Here is a 24,658-nt window from a genome sequence, read left to right as displayed (position 1 = left end):
CTAATGTGGTAAATGACTATTCTAGCTGCAAATGTCTGCTTTTTGGTGCAATATCTACATAGGTCCATTTCCAGCAACTATCACTCCAGTGTTCTAATGGTACAATGTGTTTGCTCATTGGCTCAGAAGGCTAATTGATGATTAGAAAACCCTTGTGCAATCATGTTCACACATCTGAAAACACTTTAGCTCGTTACAGAAGCTACAAAACGGACCTTCCTTTGAGCAGATTGAGTTTCTGGAGCATCACATTTGTGGGGTCAATTAAACGCTCAAAATGGCCAGAAAAAGAGAACTTTCATCTGAAACTCGACAGTCTATTCTTGTTCTTAGAAATGAAGGCTATTCCACAAAATTGTTTGGGTGACCCCAAACTTTTGAACGGTGGTGTAAAAGTGTTTGATTGTGAGGCATTAAAAGCCACAAAATGTAAGGGGTCCATCAAACGCTGGCTGAGTAACAACAACATGAACATTACACAAGCGTTAAAGAAAGTAGCCAAAGCAGAGAGCGCTGCGTCTTTGTTGTTACGTTACCTTCTCCATACATGTTGTAGTAGAAGTGGAACGTGCATGTGGCGCTGGCTTGTGTCATGACAGGACTCTGCAAGGTGGCAGGACTGATGTGCTCACCTTTGTTGGGGGTCAACGCCACGTACCCACCTGTAAGACACAGGAAGTGATGTCACGGCTCCGGCGGCTGTGTGGTCGCTCCTGTCTGATATGCAAAGAAGGACACGGTTGGAGGTGGACTCACCCAGCGCGGTGCCGAGTGTGTGGTCAACAGATGGTCCCGTGTTCACTGGAGCGTCCTCTCCCACCATGATCTCCCACTGACCTTGACCCACGCTGACGTCCTTCCAGCCGCACGTGCCATTTTCAAACGTGCACCCGGCAAAACCGGAACTTGTTTCATTTGCTGCAAGACGAAATATTTTCAAATATGCTGGTTCCGTAGTACAAACCCCGTTTCCATATGAGTTGGGAAATTGTGTTAGATGTAAATATAAACGGAATACAATGATTTGCGAATCCTTTTCAAGCCATATTCAGTTGAATATGCTACAAAGACAACATATTTCATATTCAAACTCATAAAAAAAAATTTTTTTGCAAATAATCATTAACATTAGAATTTGATGGCAGCAACACGTGACAAAGAAGTTGGGAAAGGTGGCAATAAATACTGATAAAGTTGAGGAATGCTCATCAAACACTTATTTGGAACATCCCACAGGTGAACAGGCTAATTGGGAACAGGTGGGTGCCATGATTGGGTATAAAAGTAGATTCCATGAAATGCTCAGTCGTTCACAAACAAGGATGGGGCGAGGGTCACCACTTTGTCAACAAATGCCTGAGCTAATTGTTGAACAGTTTAAGAACAACCTTTCTCAAGCAGCTATTGCAAGGAATTTAGGGATTTCACCATCTACGCTCCGTAATATCATCAAAGGGTTCAGAGAATCTGGAGAAATCACTGCACGTAAGCAGCTAAGCCCGTGACCTTCCATCCCTCAGGCTGTACTGCATCAACAAGCCACATCAGTGTGTAAAGGATATCACCACATGGGCTCAGGAACACTTCAGAAACCCACTGTCAGTAACTACAATTGGTCGCTACTACGATAAATGCGTTAAAATGTGATATCGGAAATTATCGGTATCGTCTTTTTTATTATCTGTATCGTTTTTTGTTTTTTTTTATTAAATCAACATAAAAAACACAAGATACACTTACAATTAGTGCACCAACCCAAAAAACCTCCTTCCCCCCATTTCTTTCTGTTATCAATATTCTGGTTCCTACATTATATATCAATATATATCAATACAGTCTGCAAGGGATACAGTCCGTAAGCACACATGATTGTGCGTGCTGCTGCTCCACTAATAGTACTAACCTTTAACACTTCATTTTACTCATTTTCATTAATTACTAGTTTCTATGTAACTGTTTTGATATTGTTTTCCTTTCTTTTTTATTCAAGAAAATGTTTTTCAATCAATCAATCAATCAATGTTTATTTATATAGCCCTAAATCACAAGTGTCTCAAAGGGCTGTACAAGCCACAACGACATCCTCGGTACAGAGCCCACATAATTTAATTTAGTTATCTAATTTTTTTTTTTTTTTAAAAAGGACCTTATCTTCACCATACATGGTTGTCCAAATTAGGCATAATAATGTGTTAATTCCACGACTGCATATATCGGTTGATATCGGCATCGGTAATTAAAGAGTTGGACAATATCGGAATATCGGATATCGGCAAAAAGCCATTATCGGACATCCCTAGTCGCTACATCTGTAAGTGCAAGTTAAAACTCTCCTATGCAAGGCGAAAACCGTTTATCAACAACACCCAGAAACGCCGTCGGCTTCGCTGGGCCTGAGCTCATCTAAGATGGACTGATACAAAGTGGAAAAGTGTTCTGTGGTCTGACGAGTCCACAATTCAAATTGTTTTTGGAAACTGTGATGATATGGGGGTGTATTAGTGGCCAAGACATGGGTAACTTACACATCTGTGAAGGCACCATTAATGCTGAAAGGTACATACAGCTTTTGGAGCAACATATGTTGCCATCCAAGCAACGTTACCATGGACACCCCTGCTTATTTCAGCAAGACAATGCCAAGCCACGTGTTACATCAACGTGGCTTCATAGTAAAAGAGTGCGGGTACTAGACTGGCCTGCCTGTAGTCCAGACCTGTCTCCCATTGAAAATGTGTGAAGCCTAAAATAGCACAAGGGAGACCCCCGGACTGTTGAACAACTTAAGCTGTCCATCAAGCAAGAATGGGAAAGAATTCCACCTGAGAAGCTTCAAAAATGTTACTTTGTCACGTGTTGCAGCCATGAAATTCTAAGTTAATTATTATTTGCAAAAAAAAATTATAGAGTTTATGAGCTTGAACATCAAATATGTTGTCTTTGTAGTGCATTCAACTGAATATGGCTTGAAAAGGATTTGCAAATCATTGTATTCCGTTTATATTTACATCTAACACAATTTCCCAACTCATATGGAAACAGGGTTTGTAGATGAAGACAAGTAAGAGTACCTTGACATGGACCGGGTGTTAGACTGATATCATCAATGGCAACAAACCCTCCATGGCTGGTTTCGGCTTGGATCACCAACTGAACGTGATACCAATGTGAGGGTTTTAGTCCCCGGCACGATTAGGCAGGCTTTTAAATGCTTTTGGGGGTTACCTGGAAAGGTTTTTTCTGCTCCAGCGTTTGAGAAAAGAAGTCCCAGGTGTGTCCACTGCTGCTTTGGAATATCAGCTCATCCTCCGATGGGACGGAGCGGACGTGGACACGCATGGTCCCCAGGCTGCCGTGAAACATTTATACAAGAAAACGTAGAAAAGTAAGTGCAGCCCTCACATTTCAGGAGGCGTTTTATATATTTTCAAGGGACAATACTATTTTATTAGATGTACTTCTGAGTAGTCCATAATAGGTAGTAAGTATGGCAACAGAATAGACCTAAAACCGAGTCAATATTAGGGATGGGCACCAACACCCGGTTCCATAATGGCGCCGGGGAGAACGTAAACAGTAGTAACCAGACCTAAGAAAGAACTAGCTATTGATGCTTCATTTCAGTGCTAAATAAATGCAAACTCAGCAGCTGCAACACGCGCTTGAAGGCGATATTATATAAGTAACATACTGTAAGCGATGTGGTGTTAGTGATATTGTACAAGTAATATATTGTAAGTGATGTTGTAGTACTTATATTGAACAAGTAATACATTGTAAGTAATGTAGTAGTAGTGACAATGTACAGTACAAGTAATACATTGTAAGTAATTAGAGAGGTTATTATCGGCCGATAAATGCTTTAAAATGTAATATCGGAAATTATCGGTATCGTTTTTTTAAATTATTGGTATCTTTATATTTTTTTAATTTATTTATTTATTTATTTTTAAAATTAAATGAACATAAAAAACACAAGATACACTTACAATTAGTGCACCAAGCCAAAAAACCTCCCTCCCCCATTTACACTCATTCACACAAAAGGGTTGTTTCTTTCTGTTATTAATATTCTGCTTCCTACATTATATATCAATATATATCAATACAGTCTGCAAGGGATACAGTCCGTAAGCACACATGATTGTGCGTGCTGCTGCTCCACTAATAGTACTAACCTTTAACACTTCATTTTACTCATTTTCATTCATTACTAGTTTCTATGTAACTGTTTTTATATTGTTGTACTTTCTTTTTTATTCAAGAAAATGTTTTTAATTTATTTATCTTATTTTACAATTTTTTAAAAAAAGTACCTTATCTTCACCATACCTGGTTGTCCAAATTAGGCATAATAATGTGTTAATTCCACGACTGCATATATCGGTTGCTATCGGTATCGGTTGATATCGGTATCGGTAATTAAAGAGTTGGACAATATCGGAATATCGGATATCGGCAAAAAGCCATTGTCGGACATCCCTACACACGACATAAGTAAAGGAAATTAAATGAGCTCAAATATACCTACAAACGAGGCATCACGATGCAATATGTACATACAGCTAGCCTAAATAGCATGTTGGCATCGATTAGCCTGCAGTCATGCAGTGATTAAATATGCCTAATTAGCACTCCAACAAGTCAATAACATCAACAAAGCACAGTACAGTATAAAACGTTTGGTGAACAAAATGAGACAAAGAAGGAGTGGCATAAAACACGTCTTTCCGTGGCAGCGTCGGAGAAAGTTGTACATGTAAACAAACTGTTGAGTCACAGTCCACACAACGGTGAGTTCAAGGGCCGCTGAAATTAATAGGACAAAACGGCCCTCACCAAATACTCTCATCGGTGAAGCATACACACAAACACATTAAACAGTGGACTTTCTAACAAGTGGGAAGGTTTTTGTCATGTTTGTCCTCCTACAGAAAACATATTACAACAAAAAATATGTTTTTCACCCCAATTTTTTTACCATTTCCATACATTTTTGAAAAAGCTCCATGGAGCCACCAGGGCGCCGCTCAAGAGCCACATGTGGCTCTTGAGCCGCGGGTTGCTGACCTCCAATCTAGACAATAATGGCTTTGTGTTGACTAATTTCGAGTGATTAGTAACATCTGTTCTGCTACTTAAACTGTACCCTGACTATTCTAAAGCAGTGGTCCCCAACCACCGGGCCGCGGCCCGGTACCGGTCCGTGGACCGATTGGTACCGGGCCACGGTCGCACAAGAAATAAAAAATAAATAAAAAAATAAAATAAAATCAACATAAAAAACACAATATATACATTATATATCAATATAAATCAATACAGTCTGCAGGGATACAGTCCGTAAGCACACATGATTGTATTTCTTTATGCCAAAAAAAATAAATAAATAAAAATAATTTTTTTTTTTTTTTTACTACCCCCCCCCGCGGTCTGTGGGACGAATTTTCAAGCATTGACCGGTCCGCAAGTACAAAAAGGTTGGGGACCACTGCTCTAAAGAATGGTTACTCTCTATAGTGCTGTGAGAAGCAATAGATGGTTGCTGAAATGTGATGACTTAACTCACTTTTGGGAGATGCTGTACGTATTTTAAATGACATCACGAAATGTGCAGTTGTATCGCTTGTGTCATTTCGAGGCATGAACGGCACAGGCGTCCTGTTGGTTGTATAATGTGTGTTTGTGTGTGTGTGCACGCGTGTGTGTGTGTTTGTTCAAAGGTCTTTTCCTGTGTGACTGAACTCTGACCCAGAGTATGTGTTGTCTTGCACAACGTGGAGCAGGTGACTGACTGTGCACACTTTTTCAGGAAGTCCACGAGGAAACGAGGCTGATAAAGAGCATTCTTTGAAATGTCACTTAGAATATAATGTATACATACACTACCGTTCAAAAGTTTGGGGTCACCCAAACAATTCTTGTTCATTTGTAAGAACAAGAATAGACTGTCGAGTTTCAGATGTAAGTTCTCTTTTTCTGGCCATTTTGAGCATTTAATTGACCCCACAAATGTGATGCTCCAGAAACTCAATCTGCTCAAAGGAAGGTCCGTTTTGTAGCTTCTGTAACGAGCTAAAGTGTTTTCAGATGTGTGAACATGATTGCACAAGGGTTTTCTAATCATCAATTAGCCTTCTGAGCCAATGAGCAAACACATTGTACCATTAGAACACTGGAGTGATAGTTGCTGGAAATGGGCCTCTATACACCTATGTAGATATTGCACCAAAAAGCAGACATTTGCAGCTAGAATAGTCATTTACCACATTAGCAATGTATAGAGTGTATTTCTTTCAAGTTAAGACTAGTTTAAAGTTATCTGCATTGAAAAGTACAGTGCTTTTTCTTCAAAAATAAGGACATTTCAATGTGACCCCAAACTTTTGAACGCTAGTGTATATATATACACGTGCGTATGTGGGTGTGTCTGTGCGTGTTTTGCACTAACCTGTTGTCAACATGGTAGGAGAGAGTGAGGCAGGCGTTGGGGTCTTTGAGATGGATCCACTCGGATGCTATCTGAGCCACACTGATGTTTCTGTGCTGTGAAGTGCTCAACAGAAAGCAACCTGAAAGCAAATAAACAATTCTAGTGCAGTATACGCATAAGTACGTGTGTATCATATCTTCAGGGTTAGGACTGCATTGAGTGCATGAATATTTTGATTGTAATTGCATTGATGCTTACTCAATGATAATAATAATAATGATACATTTCATTTAGATTTCTAAAGCAAGAAATCTGCGTTCAAACAACAGTTGATATTTTTGAAAGGTCAAATTTGAGTTACACACTGCTTCTTCCCACGACCCATAAGCGTGAGTGTGAATTTGTTTGTACATCAGTCATACTTGCCAACCTTGAGACCTCCGATACCGGGAGGTGGGGGTGGGGTGGGGGGCGTGGTTAAGAGGGGAATATATTTAAGCTAGAATTCACCAACTCAAGTATTTCATATATATATATATATATATATATATATATATATATATATATATATATATATATATATATATATATATGTATGTATGAAATACTTGACTTTCAGTGAATTCTAGCTATATATATATATATATATATATATATATATATATATATATATATATATATATATATATATATATATATATATATATTTTTTTTTATTATTTTATTTTATTTTTATTTTATTTTATTTTATTATACATATAAATAAAAGAAATACTTGAATTTCAGTGTTCTGGAGGCTATCCAGTAGATGGCAGTATTGTCCTGTTTAAGAGTGTCACCACATTGCTGTTTACGGCAGACTAACTGCTTTACGGTAGACTAAACGTGACTGCTGTTGTTGTGTGTTGTTACCGCGCTGGGAGGACGTTAATGAAACTGCCTAACAATAAACCCACATAAGAAACCAAGAACTCGCCCTCGATCATTCTACAGTTATGACATCATTGGGCAGGCAAGCTGTTTATATTGTGGGAAAGCGGACGTGAGAACAGGCTGTCCCCACTCAGGTCCGCATTGAGCTGGAGGGGGCGTGGCCTCCAGCTCCGGCTGAATACCGGGAGTTTGTCAGGAGAACATTTCTGCCGGGAGGTTATCGGGAGAGGCGCTGAATACCGGGAGTCTCCCGGTAAAAACGGGAGGGTTGGCAAGTATGACATCAGTTCTCCTCGATTGAATGGTGACCAGTCTAGGGTGTATTGCACCTCTCACCCCCAGAGTCAGCTGGGATAAGCCCCAGCTCACTTGTGACCCAAAATGGTGACAAGCAACATGGAAAAGAGACGTTTGCTGGGACATAGTGTATATAAGGCTCTACCTTCTGAGGTGGTGTGGCGTACAGGTAGACCGCGGAAGCCAGTACTGGCCAGCACCCAGTCATATCCATTTTCGGTCGGCAAATTGAGCCAGTTGCATTGTCCAGAGTCAAAGTCACAGTTTGCCGAAGGAGAGCAGGCCTCGTTCCTTACGGAGAAATCGTCTATTTGTACTGTGGAATTTGATCCTGGCTCATGGGATGCCCTAAACACCACCTAGAGTAGAGAATGGGTGCATGGAGTACATGGTGGCTCACCTGGGTTGACTTCAAGGCACAGTGTGGAAAATATCTTACGTTGAACTTTGTTGGCCAGAAAACTGTGACCTCTGCCACCTCCCAGTCTGAGGAGACGGCTCCAGAATGTTGCCAAAGGGCACCACCCACTTCCTCGCTCCTCACATGAACAGATAGCTTGTTGGCTGAACCTACAGGCAGCCGGTACCTAAAATAGATAATACATGTGCATTAAAACCAAGACGAACAGGCTAAAGAACAGCTTCTTCCCCAGGGCCATAACCACCCTGAACAGACTTCCCCATTGACCCTCTCTTCGGTGCAATTACCCATTCCACCAACCACCCTGTTTCATGTAGATATTCATGTACATATTAATTTCACCCACTGCATAGAGAGTGTACATTTGTTTTATCGCACTGTATGGAATGGCCTCAATCTCGTTACCCTGCGTAATGACAATAAAGCTGATTCTGATTCGGATTCGGATTCTGACATCCAGTAAGTTTGTAAAGGTGCGCCGTGTAGGACTGGACTCACCAGAAGCGAACACACATTTCCGAAGGTGAGATGAAGTCAGGGGACAGTAGCTGAGCAACTGACTGTTGTGTGGAATTTGACTTGGTTACGGTCATGTAGTAACCTGTAGGAAAGAAACAGATCTTTGTGTGATTTGAACATATATGTCATTGGAAAAGGGGGGATTCCATCTATGGGTTGGGGACAAGATCCTGTCCCAATTGAAGGAGTTCAAGTACCTCGGAGTCTTGTTCACAAGTAAGGCAAGAATGGATCATGAGATCCACAGACGGATCTGTGCAGCGTCGGCAGTGATGCGGACTCTGCATCGGTCTGTCGTGGTGAAGAGCTAAGTTCCCATCCCTTATCTATGGTAATGAGCTTTGGGTTGTGACCGGAAGGATATGCACAAATGGCCGAAATTAGTTTCCTCCTCAAGATGGCGGGGCTCTCCCTCATTGATAGGGTGGGAAGCTCTGTCGTGCGGCAAGTAAAGTCGCTGCTCTTCCACCTTGAGAGGAGCCAGATGAGGTGGCTCAAGCAAAATGTCTTAACACGGACTTGCAGGGCTTAGCAAATAAGTCATTGTCTAATGAAGATACAACTTCGAGGATATCTGTATTACACGTATGCCCATACTTGCCAACCCTCCCAAATTTTCCGGGAGACTCCCGAATTTCAGTGCCTCTCCCGAAAATCTCCCGGGACAACCATTCTCCCGAATTTCTCCCGATTTCCAGCCGGACTTAAGGCACGCCCCCTCAGGGTCCTGAGTGAGGACAGCCTGTCGTCACGTCCGCTTGGCCAACCAAAAAGTAACCACAGAACCCTATACCGTATAGTGTTCTGTGGTTACTTTTTGGTTGGCCAACGGTTTACGTTGTATTGCGCACCCTGACGGCAAGTGTGGGAGTCGGTTCTGAAGTATGAAGTAAAGAGACGTAACTTCGTCACCTCGCCTGGTTATTGACTCCAACCCAGAATATTACACTGCCCATACTTTTGCTCCTTCAAAGGCTGTGCTACTGGCTGCAAAGCATTGCACTTTCAAATACAACAATGAGTAGAGAGGAGTGTTATGTGTGTGTATGTGTAAATAAATGAACACTGAAATTCAGGTATTTCTTTTATTTATATATATATATATATATCCATCCATCCATCCATTTTCTACCGCTTATTCCCTTCGGGGTCGCGGGGGGCGCTGGAGCCTATCTCAGCTACAATCGGGCGGAAGGCGGGGTACCTGGACAAGTCGCCACCTCATATAATAAAATACATATATATATATATAAAGATAGAATTCACTGAAAGTCAAGTATTTATTTTATTTATATATACATATATATATAAGGAATACTTCTAACTAAATAACTTAATTCTAGTTATAAATATACTCTTCCCCCCTTAACCCTGCCCCAGCCCTCCGACCCCGCCCTCCGACCCCGCCCACCTCAAACCCCCCCCCAATCTCCCGAATTTGGAGGTCTCAAGGTTGGCAAGTATGCGTATGCTAGTATGTCTTTCAAATAATTCTGACCACTACCCATAGGGGGCGCCACAAATGTTACTTATGCCTTGCTGATGGGCAGCATGGCGGAAGAGGGGTTAGTGCGTCTGCCTCACAATACGAAGGTCCTGGGTTCGATCCTGTGCTCGGGATCTTTCTGTGTGGAGTTTGCATGTTCTCCCTGTGACTGCGTGGGTTCCCTCCGGGTACTCCGGCTTCCTCCCACCTCCAAAGACATGCACCTGGGGATAGGCTCCTCCCACCTCCAAAGACATGCACCTGGGGATAGGTTGATTGGCAACACTAAATGGTCCCTAGTGTGTGAATGTGAGTGTGAATGTTGTCTATCTGTGTTGGCCCTGCGATGAGGTGGCGACTTGTCCAGGGTGTACCCCGCCTTCCACCCGAAGGCAGCTGAGATAGGCTCCAGCGAAAATGGTAGAAAATGGATGCATGGGTGGATGCCTTGCTGATTGCACTCACCATTCTCTGTACCAAACGTGTGATCCACGTTGTTCTTTGTGCCTCTCTCTCGTCCCCAATGCCCCTGGTGGCTGACGTCCCTCTCAAAGCCGCACCAGCCGGATTCAAAGCCGCAGATCGGACCTGATTTGATTTGGAAAAAAGTACAAAGCCGTGGTAAACGTATCGCTGCAAATCTGGAAAATAATAACAATATTGTGCAAAAAAAGAAGGGTCCACTCACTGTCTTCACGGCAGTCCCCGATGCTCACTGTGACATCATCAAGTGCAATGAATCCCTCACTGGTACTGCTTCTGTGGCCGGTGAACATCACCTGAGGAAACCAATACATTCATCCATCAATTCTTTTCAGCGGTAGTTTTAGATTTCACGGGCTATCTCATCTAAAATATCACAAATCTCATAACCATCTTGGTGAATAACGTTACATTGTGCACACTTGACAGTTAAATAAACAGAAATATACCCGTGTCATTTCATCCTTTACGTCGATGGTTACTTGTGCTTGGATCCATTCGGGATTCTGGCTCCCTTTGCGAGTCCAGATCAGCATCTCCGAGGAATTCTATTGGGAAAAAAAAAAATGTATAATACTGAACAAAGGTTGGTACTACCATGTGACTTACTGTCTTAACCAGCAGATCAATGGCTGACACTGAAGGGCCCAACATGTAATACCAGAATCCAACACAAACTTGTGATGTCCCATCGTTGAGGGGAAGAGAGATGCTTGCTTTCTCGCCCCCCTTGAATGCAGATCCATTGAGAAGTAAATAAAAACCTTTGGAAAACGCAGAACAAAGATTTATTATCCTCAGATGAATCAACTAAGCCTCACTTAGGAGCTAGCTATACCTACCTTGGTTGTTTTCTTCAGTGTGATCATATAAAGGTCCGTTCCAAAGCTCGTCCACTTGAAGTCCTCGACTCAGTGTCCAGTTAAAATCATCATCAACCTCCTGGACCCAGTTGCACAGATCTGTGTTAAAGAGACGTGTTTAGAAAGACTAAGGACCGGAGGATTATGAAAGTCTGTGATGGACGGTGACCTTGTTCAAAAGTGCAGTGCATGCCAGGGTTCGGAGGAGTGGTGGTGGTGGTGGTGGTGGCAGGGTTTGGGGTGGTGGTCGGGATTGTATCCAAACAAGACTTGTTTCTTATAATGTGAACATCATCGAGGGAAAAACTTGAATCCGATATACTGGAGACTGTATTGTTGGCTTGCAGGATAATCTGTTTTAAAGCATAATACTTCATTTATTCAGGTGACCAACCAAGCAAAACAGTTAAATTACGGTATTCACATTCATACATCTCCGGGTTGGGGAGGAGATCTTGCCCCAAGCGGAGGAGTTCAAGTACCTCGGAGTCTTGTTCACGAGTGAGGGAAGAGTGGATCGTGAGATCAACAGGCGGATCGGTGTGGCGTCTTCAGTAATGCGGACGCTGTATCGATCCGTTGTGGTGAAGAAGGAGCTGAGCAGGAAGGCAAAGCTCTCAATCTACCGGTCGATCTACGTTCCCATCCTCACCTATGGTCATGAACTTTGGGTTATGACCGAAAGGACAAGATCACGGGTACAAACGGCCGAAATGAGTTTCCTCCGCCGGGTGGCGGGTCTCTCCCTTAGAGATAGGGTGAGAAGCTCTGTCATCCGGGAGGAGCTCAAAGTAAAGCCGCTGCTCCTCCACATGGAGAGGAGCCAGATGAGGTGGTTCGGGCATCTGGTGAGGATGCCACCCGAACGCCTCCCTAGGGAGGTGTTTCGGGCACGTCCGACCGGTAGGAAGACCCAGGACACGTTGGGAAGACTATGTCTCCCGGCTGGCCTGGGAACGCCTCGGGATCCCCCGGGAGGAGCTGGACGAAGTGGCTGGGGAGAGGGAAGTCTGGGCTTCCCTGCTTAGGCTGCTGACCACGCAACCCGACCTCGGATAAGCGGAAGAAGATGGATGGATGGATGGATGGACATTCATATGTGGTCTGTGATTGTTGCTAACTTGGCAACCTGTTCCTTGCGTGTCACTGTCCTACCATCTCTCGACTCTCCCTTGATTAGGTACCCTGACAGCACATTCCTTATCTTAAGAGTAGAAGTAACTAGTCTGCAGTAGTCAAGGTTCTGTTCTGCACAAGAGGCCATTTATCCTTTGCTCTGTCGCCAAGTGCCTGTTCGTGTGGGGTTCAGTTGGTTTTCCTTAAAGTATGAGAACTGTAGTTCTAGTCCTGCTCCATGTGTAAATGGCTTTAAACGGGAACTGCCCTTTTTTGGGGAATTTGGCCCCTCATCCACAATCCATATGTGACACAAGAAGCACACATCTTTTCCTTGTTTGTAAGTTGTAGATAGTGGAACACTCGTAATAAGTGGCGGCTAACAATGCCGGTAATTGGGATTCATCTGTTCCGTCTAAGAAGCCTTCTAAAATATCAACTAAGAAGTGACGACAACACTTTATTTACATGCCGTGACATATTAACCAAGTATTCACAACATTATTAATGTAAGAGTTAACAAAGAGGAACTACTTCTCTGCCGTTGTGACACATTCCCTTGCTCATAAGGCTCCTCCGACCACTGCCGAGTAGCCAGGGACTAACTGGCTGTAGCTACTAATACCGTTGGTTGGTATCCGCCATGAAATAAAGAAGAAGGAGAAGGAACTTGAGCTGCTTCCGCTGCTCCTAAGAAAAGTTATTGCTCGATTATAAATCATGCATCTCACTTGTATAGTAGAAGGTTGTGGCACCAGGCTGGGAAGTTAGTCAACTTTTAAAATCCACACTCTTCCAAACTGATACCATACGATTCCACTTCCCCAACAAATGAAATTCAGCATAAAACTTTCGCAACATCGCTAGTAGAGATGTCCGATAATATCGGTCTGCCGATATTATCGGCCGATAAATGCGTTAAAATGTAATATCGGAAATTATCGGTATCGTTTTTTTTTTTATATCAGTATCGTTGTTTTTTTTTGTTTTTGTTTTTTATTTTTATTAAATCCACATAAAAAACACAAGATACACTTACAATTAGTGCACCAAACCAAAAAACCTCCCTCCTCCCATTCACACTCATTCACACAAAAGGGTTGTTTCCTTCTGTTATTAATATTCTGCTTCCTACATTATATATCAATATATATCAATACAGTCTGCAAGGGATACAGTCCGTAAGCACACATGATTGTGCGTGCTGCTGGTCCACTAATAGTACTAACCTTTAACACTTCATTTTACTCATTTTCTATGTAACTGTTTTTATATTGTTTTACTTTCTTTTTTATTCAAGAAAATGTTTTTAATTTATTTATCTTATTTTATTTGATTCATTTTTTTAAAAAGTACCTTATCTTCACCATACCTGGTTGTCCAAATTAGGCATAATAATGTGTTAATTCCACGACTGTATATATCGGTTGATATCGGTATCGGTTGATATCGGTATCGGTAATTAAAGAGTTGGACAATATCGGCATATCGGATATCGGCAAAAAGCCATTATCGGACATCCCTAATCGCTAGCACTTTTTTATCCGAGGAATGAGGATTATTCTGAATTCAGCAGCTAAAGGAGAGCACTTGTGCTGAAAGATACAACCATCCCATCAGTTGGCATTCCAGTGAGAGCTGACATTGTAAGTTGCTGTTTTATGTTTTTATTTCAATTGTTCAGCAATAGTGCTACATGATAATGTTCTTAGGCTCTCACCAAGTCTGACATGATTAGCAGTAGCAAACACAGAACATGCTCGCTATATTGGCGGAAGAAGTATTTGTTGCTTTGTGCCTTCAGGAAAGAAATGACGGTAATGTTTAAAATGAACAAACTACTGTAAACATTACATATTATCATCATTACATTACATATAGGGATGTCCGATAATGGCTTTTTGCCCATATCCGATATTCCGATATTGTCCAACTCTTTAATTACAGATACCGATATCAACCGATACCGATACTGATATATACAGTTGTGGAATTAACACATTATTATGCCTAATTTGGACAACCAGGTATGGTGAAGATAAGGTCCTTTTTTTTTTTTTAAATTAATAAAATAAAATAAGATAAATAAATTAAAAACATTTTCTTGAATAAAAAAGAAAGTAAAACAATATAAAATCAGTTACATAGAAACTAGTAATTAATGAAAATTAGTAAAATTAACTGTTAAAGGTTAGTACTATTAGTGGAGCAGCAGCACGCACAATCATGTGTGCTTACGGACTGTATCCCTTGCAGACTGTATTGATATATATTGATATATAATGTAGGAAGCAGAATATTAATAACAGAAGGAAACAAGCCTTTTGTGTGAATGAGTGTAAATGGGGGAGGGAGGTTTTTGGGGTTGGTGCACTAATTGTAAGTGTATCTTGTGTTTTTTATGTTGATTTAATAAAAAAATAAAAATAAAAAAAAATAAAATAAACGATACCGATAATTAAAAAAACGATACCGATAATTTCCGATATTACATTTTAAAGCATTTATCGGCCGATAATATCGGCCGGCCGATATTATCGGACATCTCTAATTACATACAGTATATACTTACAGCATGTATATAACATGGCGTTGAAGGTATTACAATGTTTTTAGAGTGCTTTATAGTCACAAGAGATCTTATACCAATTACCTGCATTGTTACTTACTACTTTTTCACTATTTAGAACAGAAAAGATAAGGATTGTGGCAAAATTCCCCCCAAAAGTGCAGGTGTCCTTTGAGATAACTTCTGTTCTGAATTGCAGCTGCTATATAAGTACAATTGACTTGATTTACTGACCTTTCTCTTCTGTCCTATCCCCCGGTAGCAGGTACTCCCGCTTGCAGAGCTGCAAATACCAACGCTGCTACCACATTTTTTATCTTAGCACGAGGAGTAACTAGCCAGCAATAGTCCTGTGGAGGATGTCCCACAGTCTGTTTGAGGTTTCTTCCCTTGTTCTTTCTATTGTCAGTTTTTGAAGATATGAGCACCATGGTTCTAGAACTGATCCATGTGTGGAAAGCCTTGAGATAACTACCTGGTGAGGCCCTGATGCACTGTAGTCAACCTTGCTCTGGATCCAGGTGTTATTGAGATATCCATTCATGCTCCAAATGGGACGCAGCCCGGAGGTCTCGTTGACAAATACCGTCAACGTGATGTCTGAAGGTTCTGGAATCAACAAATGAATCATGAACGTGGCTCTTTTAAACTGTTCTGTCACATATTTGACCTTACTGTTCGACGTCCACCCATTAGCGTAGTGCCAGAACTCCAGACAAGCTTGTTCCACAGCCTCCATGGACTCACTCTCGAGCTGAGCTTTTTGGCCTCTGTCAGACCCAGACAACCTGTAGAAAACAAAGTGGCCTCAAGCCAGAAGTAGAACAACAATTCTTTTAAAATCTTAAAAAAAACTTTTAGACACAAACACAGAAAATATATGCAGATGTTACCAAGAGAGGACATGGTAGAGTGGTCCCTTTCTGGGACAAGGCTGCCTTCGCTCTTCCCAGAAAGCCAGTCCCAGTCTATCCCGGAATCGGCTGGACGGTTGTTCACCCACCCGCATAAATCTATTTCAAAGTCACAAAAACCTACAAAAAAACATCGGAATTAATATACAGTCAAACCTTTGTTAGCAGCCACCTGTTTACGGCAGTCACTTGTTGACAGAGGTGGGTAGTAACACGCTACATTTACTCCGTTACATCTACTTGAGTAACTTTTGGGATAAATTGTACTTCTAAGAGTAGTTTTAATGCAACATACTTTTACTTTTACTTGAGTATATTTATGGAGAAGAAACGCTACTTTTACTCTGCTCCATTTATCTACATTCAGCTCGCTACTCGCTACTGATTTTTATCGATCTGTTAATGCATGCTTTGTTTGTTTTGCTTTGTCAGACAGACCTTCAAAGTAGGATCTATCGCATGCCTGCGTTTCACCAATCAAATGCAGTCACTGGTGACGTTTGACTCAGTTTCACCAATCAAATGCAGTCACTGGTGACGTTTGACTCCGTTTCACCAATCAAATGCAGTCACTGGTGGCGTTTGACTCCGTTTCACCAATCAAATGCAGTCACTGGTGACGTTTGACTCCGTTTCACCAAGCAAATGCAGTCACTGGTGGCGTTTGACTCCGTTTCACCAATCAAATGCAGTCACTGGTGACGTTTGACTCAGTTTCACCAATCAAATGCAGTCACTGGTGACGTTTGACTCCGTTTCACCAAGCAAATGCAGTCACTGGTGGCGTTTGACTCCGTTTCACCAATCAAATGCAGTCACTGGTGACGTTTGACTCCGTTTCACCAATCAAATGCAGTCACTGGTGGCGTTTGACTCCGTTTCACCAAGCAAATGCAGTCACTGGTGACGTTTGACTCAGTTTCACCAATCAAACGCAGTCACTGGTGACGCTTGACTCCGTTTCACCAATCAAACGCAGTCACTGGTGACGTTTGACTCCGTTTCACCAATCAAACGCAGTCACTGGTGACGCTTGACTCCGTTTCACCAATCAAACGCAGTCACTGGTGACGCTTGACTCTGTTTCACCAATCAAACGCAGTCACTGGTGACGTTTGACTCCGTTTCACCAATCAAACGCAGTCACTGGTGACGTTTGACTCCGTTTCACCAAGCAAATGCAGTCACTGGTGACGTTTGACTCCGTTTCACCAATCAAATGCAGTCACTGGTGACGTTTGACTCCGTTCCACCAATAAAACGCAGTCACTGGTGACGTTTGACTCCGTTTCACCAATCAAATGCAGTCACTGGTGACGTTTGACTCCGTTTCACCAATCAAATGCAGTCACTGGTGACGTTTGACTCCGTTTCACCAATCAAATGCAGTCACTGGTGACGTTTGACTCCGTTTCACCAATCAAATGCAGTCACAGGTGACGTTTGACTCCGTTTCACCAATCAAACAGAGCCAGGCGGTCACATGATTAACAAGCTTAAGCTTACATGAACTCAACATCAAATTTAAGGAAGCACATGGTGGTAAGTAACGTTAGTAGATATTTTGGCTGTCACCGTAGGCTGAAGTTAGCTTCCTGCTATGAATCACTGTCAAATGTACATCGTGTGGGGACATTTATGAACATACTGCAGCCTCATAGACAGACAGACAGACACACACACAGTATAGCTCGGTTGGTAGAGTGGCCGTGCCAGCAACTTGAGGGTTCCAGGTTCGATCCCAGCTTCTGCCATCCGAGTCATTGCCGTTGTGTCCTTGGGCAAGACACTTTACCCACCTGCTCCCAGTGCCACTCACATTGGTTGAAATGTAACTTCGATGTTGGGTTTCACTATGTAAAGCGCTTTAAGTCACTAGAGAAAAGCGCTATATAAAGATAATTCACTTCACTTCACTTTTTTTACACTTACATGTTGCAGTATTCTATCGTTATTTGTCGTTGTTTATATTTTCCGAACAAATGATGTGATAATGTTCATCAGTCAACTCATTGGTGTTCATTTTCAATCTATCAAGATTTAAAAAAAGTATATCAAAATTAAAATTATAGGATGTTATTTATGTTCAGTTCAGTTCAGTTTCAGTTTATTTGGAACATTAAGGCTGTGGGAAAAAATCGATTCGAATTCGAATCGAGATTCTCACGTTGTGCAATTCAGAATCGATTCTCATTTTTAAAAAATCGATTTTTTTATTTTTTGGGATTTTTTTGTTTGTTTGATTATTATTTATTTGTTTGAATTAATCAATCCAATAAAACAATACACAGCAATACCATAACAATGCAATCCAATTTTTCACAAAGATAAAATAAGTCATATTTTTGGTTCATTTAATAGTTCAAACAAATGTACATTATTGCAAACAGTTGATAAAACATTGTCCTTTACAATTATAAAAGCTTTTTTACAAAAATCTACTACTCTGCTTGCATGTCAGCAGACTGGGGTAGATCCTGCTGAAATATATGTATTCCATGAATAGACAATCCTTTTCAATCGGGAAAAAAATCGTTTTTCAATCGAGAATCGTGTTGAATTGAAAAAAAATTGATTTTGAATCGAATCATGACCCCAAAAATCGATATTGAATCGAATCGTGGGACACCCAAAGATTCACAGCCCTGTGGAACATGCATACGATACTATGGGATGCATCCAGTTGTTTCATTACAGCACGTCCAAAAAGGAGTAGGAAGAAGCTGAGCTTATTTAATCCTACCCCTGTTCATAACATAGCAATTTTATCCAATTTCCTTGGTCTCTGTAACAGAACAGTGAACAAATAAATAATAAATAAATATAATATACCATAGTAAGCATACAAATATTAAATACATAAATAATCTTTGTCTCAATAAAAAAAATGGAGAAAAATGGAGTCCCAAGTGGTCACTACGGCAACTGCGTATAGTGACCACCTGTCTGTAGCGGCCACTTTGGACGTTAACCTTGAGCGGTCGCTATAGCCAGCTTTTGCTAAATTTTTTTATTTAAACGGGGATAGCAGATCCATTCTATGTGTCATACTTGATCATTTCGCAATATTGCCATATTTTTGCTGAAAGGATTTAGTAGAGAACATCGACGATAAATTTCGCAACTTTTTGTCGCTGATAAAAAAAAGCCTTGCCTGTACCGGAAGTAGCGTGACGTCACAGGCTGAAGGACTCCTCACATTTCCCCATTGTTTACACCAGTAGCGAGAGCGATTCGGATCGAGAAAGCGACAATCACCCCATTAATTTGAGCCAGGATGAAAGATTTGTGGATGAGGAATGTGAGAGTGAAGGACTAGAGTGCAGTGCAGGACGTATCTTTTATCGCTCTGACCGTAACTTAGGTACAAGCTGACTCATTGGATTCCACACTTTCTACTTTTTCTATTGTGGATCACGGATTTGTATTTTAAACCACCTCAGATACTATATCCTCTTGAAATACTGTGGAATTTTTTCCCCTTTGGCGATCAGGCAAATGAACAATAACTCCTAACAGCAGCTCCTTGAATTCCTTGAATTCCTTCTAAGTCTATCTGATAGCTCAGTTACAGCTCTTTTTATTACCAAATATGTGTTATATGTGTTATATGTCGCACGTTTGCACCAAGAAAAATTCCTAGTTTGTGAACCCGTTCTCAAACAATGGCAATAAAACTATTCTGATCCTGATTCTGATTCTGAAAATGAGAGTCGAGAACGAGAAATGGACATTCACAGTGACTTTTATCCCCACGACAATACATCGGCGAAGCACTTTAGCTACGGAGCTAACGTGATAGCATCGTGCTTAACTGCATATAGAAACAGACGAAATAAGCCCCTGACTGGAAGGATAGACAGAATATCAACAATACTACTATTACTATTAAACCCTGGACCTGTAACCACACGATTAATGCTGTACCGCCTGGCGAAGCCTAGCAATGCTGTTGCTAACGACGCCATTGCAGCTAACTTAGCTACGGGACCTCGACAGAGCTATGCTAAAAACATTAGCTCTCCACCTACGCCAGCTCTCATCTGCTCATCACGACCCGTGCTCACCTGCGTTCCAGCGATCGACGGCGCGACGAAGGACTTCACCACGATCATCGATGCGGTCGGCGGCTTGGAGGAAGTCAAGGTGAGGACAGCGGCGCGGCGGCGGGCGTTGTAGCTTTCGACGACACCCCGGCCGCCATCAGAGTCGGCAAGAAACATATATTTCCCCAAAGTGACGTACGTGACATGCACATAGCGCCACTCACGTACGGGCAAGCGATCAAATGTTTGGAAGCCAAAGCTGTACTCACGGTAGCGCGTCTGCTATCCAACTCAAAGTCCTCCTGGTTGTGTTGCTGCAGCCAGCCGCTAATACACCGATCCCACCCACAGCTTTCTTCTTTGCAGTCTCCATTGTTAATTGAACAAATTGCAAAAGATTCACCAACACAGATGTCCAGAATACTGTGGAATTTTGCGATGAAAACAGACGATTTAAGCTGGCGACCGTGCTATTCCAAAATGTCTCCTTCAACCATTGACGTCACGCGCAAACGTCGTCATACGTAGACGTTTTCAGCCGGAAGTTTCCCGGGAAATTTAAAATGTCACTTTATAAGTTAACCCGGCCGTATTGGCATGTGTTGCAATGTTAAGATTTCATCATTGATATATAAACTATCAGACTGCGTGGTCGCTAGTAGTGGCTTTCAGTAGGCCTTTAAAGTCTTGCGTGGTGCTTTTTGCCCTCACCTTCTGGAGGACACACTCCATTAAGAACAGTCAGGTCATCAATGGCGATATCTCTCCTTGGACCCTCCCCTGTCACCGCTTCAAAAACCACCTGTAGTAGTATGTGGTATGTACAGTCAGTAACAGTTTTGTCCAGTGTCAAATGTTATAAATGTTGAGGGCCGGACTTGTAGTCGATCAATGTTGACCATGGACCCGTACCACGGTGAGCTGAGCAGTCTATACTTATCCCTACCTGATATGAGGAATCGGGGTTCAGGAGTGACACTCTGCCGTGCCTCCAGTGGCTCCCCTGATCTCCGCTCCTGCTCCACAGCCGGACGGGGGCGCCAGCAGCTTGAAGGTGCACATTGAGCTCACCCACAGCTCTTCCCTCCATGTAGAACCAGAACATCAAGCATTCACCGTGAGGCGGGGTGGGCTCCATCAGTCCCGTCGCTATTTTAACTCTGGACCCTGGCCGGTGTCGCCACAACTCAGCGCTCAGGTAATAACCTACAGGAGTGTTGGCATTACTGGAGCTTACACAAGTAGTAGGAAAAAAAACTCAATTGAGTTCGACTTCTGACCATGGTCTGTTTCCAGGGTGTGATCCGTGCCAGGGCCGGAGGAGTTGGCGGGTCGAGATGCGCCTGTCGCCCGCTGCCAGCTGTAGTCTGCGGACGGAACCGGCTGCAGACCGCAGAGTGATCCTTGGAAGGTGCACTCCCGCTCCGCTGGACAGGAGCCACCACTGTTGGACACCACAAGGTCGTCTATGCAAATAGTGCCTTGCTTTCCACCCACCACAGCTTCTATGATGAACTGGAGGACAGCAGAAAGAATACATGAGCAGGGTCAGAGTCCTGCCTTTTTCAAAAGTAGGAATAAAAACAGTGCATCCGGAAAGTATTCACAGCGCATCGCTTTGTCTGGCTCGCTGACAACAAGCTATCCATCCACTTGGGTAAAACAGAATCCATCCTGTTTGGGTCCCACATCAACCTTAAGAAAGTCAATGACTTCACCATAAAAGTAGGTGACATTGTTATCACCAGGAAAGATGAGGTCACCTACCTAGGTTCCATTCTAGAGGCTAACCTTTCCTGTGATAAAATGGCAACCAAGGTAATCAAAAAGGTTAACCAACGAACGAGATTTCTCTACAGAATCTCCTCTTTGGTCAACAAAAGCACCTTGAGGATTCTGGCGGGAACTCTCGTTCAACCCTTTTTCGATTACGCTTGCACCTCCTGGTACCCTAGCACCTCCAAAACCCTCAAATCTAAACTCCAAACATCCCAGAACAAGCTAGTCACGTTACTTCTAGACCTCCACCCCAGATCCCACCTCACTCCTACCCACTTCTCTAAAGTGGGCTGGCTCAGGGTGCAGGACAGAGTAAAACAACTTGCACTGAGCCTAGTCTATAAAATCTGCTACACCTCCCTGATACCGAAGTACATGTCAAACTACTTCCTTAACGTAAATGACCGCCATAACCACAACACCAGGGGGAGCTCCACTAACCACGTTAAACCCAGATTCCGAACTAACAAAGGTCTTAACTCATTCTCTTTCTATGCCACATCAATGTGGAATGCGCTCCCAACAGGTATAAAAGAAAGGGCATCTCTATCCTCCTTCAAAACCGCAATAAAAGTTCACCCCCAGGCAGCTACAACCCTAAACTAACACCCTCCCCGGATTGTTAATAATCAAATGTAAACAATCAAATGCAGATACTTTTTCTTATGCCTTCTGATCTCTCTCTCTCTCTCTCTCTCTCTCTCTCTCTCTCTCTCTCTCTCTCTCTCTCTCTCTCTCTCTCTCTCTCTCTCTCTCTCTCTCTCTCTCTCTATGTCCACTACTTGATGTCCATATCCTACCCCCCCCCCCCCCCCTCCACACCCCTGATTGTAAATAATGTAAATAATTCAATGTGATTATCTTGTGTGATGACTGTATTATGATGATAGTATATCTGATAGTATATATCTGTATCATGAATCAATTTAAGTGGACCCCGACTTAAACAAGTTGAAAAACTTATTGGGGTGTCACCATTTAGTGGTCAATTGTACGGAATATGTACTTCACTGTGCAACCTACTAATAAAAGTCTCAATCAATCAATCAATCAATCAATGTCCACATTGTGTTATGTTACAGCCTTATTCCAAAATGGAATAAATTCATTTTTTTCCAAGATGGCGCTGCTGTAGTGGCTGCTGGTGGAAGGAGCTCTGTATCATCCTTTTGTGTCCCTGATGTTTCCCTCTTGTTTTCATGTGTTTTTTTGCCTTTTAGTTCAGGACCCTTTGGGACCGTGTGACAATGGGTGGCACTTTCGTGACTTTTGCGGTGCTTTTTTTGTGGGCTTCTGGATCTGCCTGCGCCGGGACGGACAAGACACAGATACCAAACACGAACACACACACACACACACACACACACACACACACACACACACACACACACACACACACACACACACACACACACACACACACACACACACACACACACACACACACACACACACACACACACTCACACACATCTCTTGCCTACTTTGTGTGGACCCACGTTTGGTTAGTAGGTTATGAGGGCCCCCCTTTCCACTATAGCTAGAATGATGAAAAATATATATCTAGCCCTAGATGGGAGTAGAGAGTTGCAACCTCACTTCAGAATGCAAAACACACAAAGTAAAAAAAATATTTTACTTCTGTAGTTGTGAAGACCAGACAAATGTCCTCACAAGTCAAAAGGTCCTCACAGAAAGGGTGGTTTGTCAAGTGTATGTCCACACAAGGATGGTGAGATAAGTGCACACACACACACACACACACACACACACACACACACACACACACACACACACACACACACACACACACACACACACACACACACACACACGCATATGCAACTATACGGACCAATGACTGGTATTGACCTGGTGATGAGTGGGGCTTGCTTTTCTCCAAACAAGACGCCTGCCATCGACGCCAAAGAGTTCAATCTTTTGTCTCGTCAGACCAGATCATTTTGTTTCTCATGGGACAAGCGGTAGAAAATGGATGGATGGATGGTGTGAGAGTGTTTCAGGCGCATGTTGGCTAACTTTTTTTTACTCGGGAAATGGCTTCCGTATGGCCACTCTACCATAAAGGCCCTATTGGTGGATTGCTGCAGAAGTGGCTGGCCTCTCTCCACAGAGGAATGCTGTAGTTCTGACTAAGTGACCATCTTCCTGACGAGGGCTTTTCTACCCCAATCACTAAATTTAGACGGCCGGCCAGCTCTAGGAAGTTGTTCCAAACTTCTTCCATTTTTGTTTTGTTAATTTTGCTTTCTCCATTTATGGATGATGGAGGCCACTGGGCTCATTGGGACCTTTAAGGCAATAGATATTTATCTGTACCCTTCCCCAGAGTCTTGACTTACGACAATCCTGTTTTGGAGGTCTACAGACAATTTCCTTCGACCTTATCCTTGGATTGTACTGGTTTTCACCGTCAAATGTGAGGCATTATACAAACCCCGGGGAAAGGGCATGTTCACCACTGTCTTAAATGGCCTTTCCTTTTAACAACACTCAGTAAAGGTTTGGGAACTGAGGAGACACATTTTTGAAGCTTCTCAGGTGGAATTCTTTCCCATTCTTGCTTGATGTACAGCTTAAGTTGTTCAACAGTCCGCGGGTCTCCCTTGTGCTATTTTAGGCTTCACACATTTTCAATGGGAGACAGGTCTGGACTACAGGCAGGCCAGTCTAGTACCCGCACTCTTTTACTATGAAGCCACGTTGATGTAACACGTGGCTTGGCATTGTCTTGCTGAAATAAGCAGGGGCGTCCTTGGTAACGTTGCTTGGATGGCA

At 42.5% G+C, this 24,658-nt stretch overlaps 1 protein-coding gene across 4 annotated transcripts in view; it reads right to left on the bottom strand.

Moving 5' to 3' along the window:
• Positions 1-24,658, bottom strand: part of si:ch211-106h4.4 (MAM and LDL-receptor class A domain-containing protein 1) — an 84,034-nt gene that overhangs the window by 43,134 nt on the left and 16,242 nt on the right. For all 4 annotated transcript variants that reach the window (XM_062023788.1, XM_062023789.1, XM_062023790.1 and 1 more), the window contains 20 exons: positions 21,361-21,595; positions 21,027-21,286; positions 20,792-20,882; positions 16,014-16,154; positions 15,796-15,927; positions 15,596-15,729; positions 11,605-11,788; positions 11,415-11,534; positions 11,182-11,336; positions 11,022-11,120; positions 10,778-10,868; positions 10,555-10,677; positions 8,583-8,685; positions 8,103-8,250; positions 7,809-8,022; positions 6,452-6,572; positions 3,226-3,349; positions 3,072-3,150; positions 757-918; positions 537-662 (listed from right to left, as the gene is read on the bottom strand). In XM_062023788.1, the coding sequence (XP_061879772.1) occupies positions 537-662; positions 757-918; positions 3,072-3,150; positions 3,226-3,349; positions 6,452-6,572; positions 7,809-8,022; positions 8,103-8,250; positions 8,583-8,685; positions 10,555-10,677; positions 10,778-10,868; positions 11,022-11,120; positions 11,182-11,336; positions 11,415-11,534; positions 11,605-11,788; positions 15,596-15,729; positions 15,796-15,927; positions 16,014-16,154; positions 20,792-20,882; positions 21,027-21,286; positions 21,361-21,595 (2,842 nt within the window). The remainder of the gene's footprint in view (positions 1-536; positions 663-756; positions 919-3,071; positions 3,151-3,225; positions 3,350-6,451; positions 6,573-7,808; positions 8,023-8,102; positions 8,251-8,582; positions 8,686-10,554; positions 10,678-10,777; positions 10,869-11,021; positions 11,121-11,181; positions 11,337-11,414; positions 11,535-11,604; positions 11,789-15,595; positions 15,730-15,795; positions 15,928-16,013; positions 16,155-20,791; positions 20,883-21,026; positions 21,287-21,360; positions 21,596-24,658) is intronic.

This window comes from Entelurus aequoreus, linkage group LG16 (assembly GCF_033978785.1).
Source record: "Entelurus aequoreus isolate RoL-2023_Sb linkage group LG16, RoL_Eaeq_v1.1, whole genome shotgun sequence".
In the NCBI taxonomy this organism is placed as follows: Eukaryota; Metazoa; Chordata; class Actinopteri; order Syngnathiformes; family Syngnathidae; genus Entelurus; species Entelurus aequoreus.
This window is presented reverse-complemented; position numbering and strand designations above follow the sequence as displayed.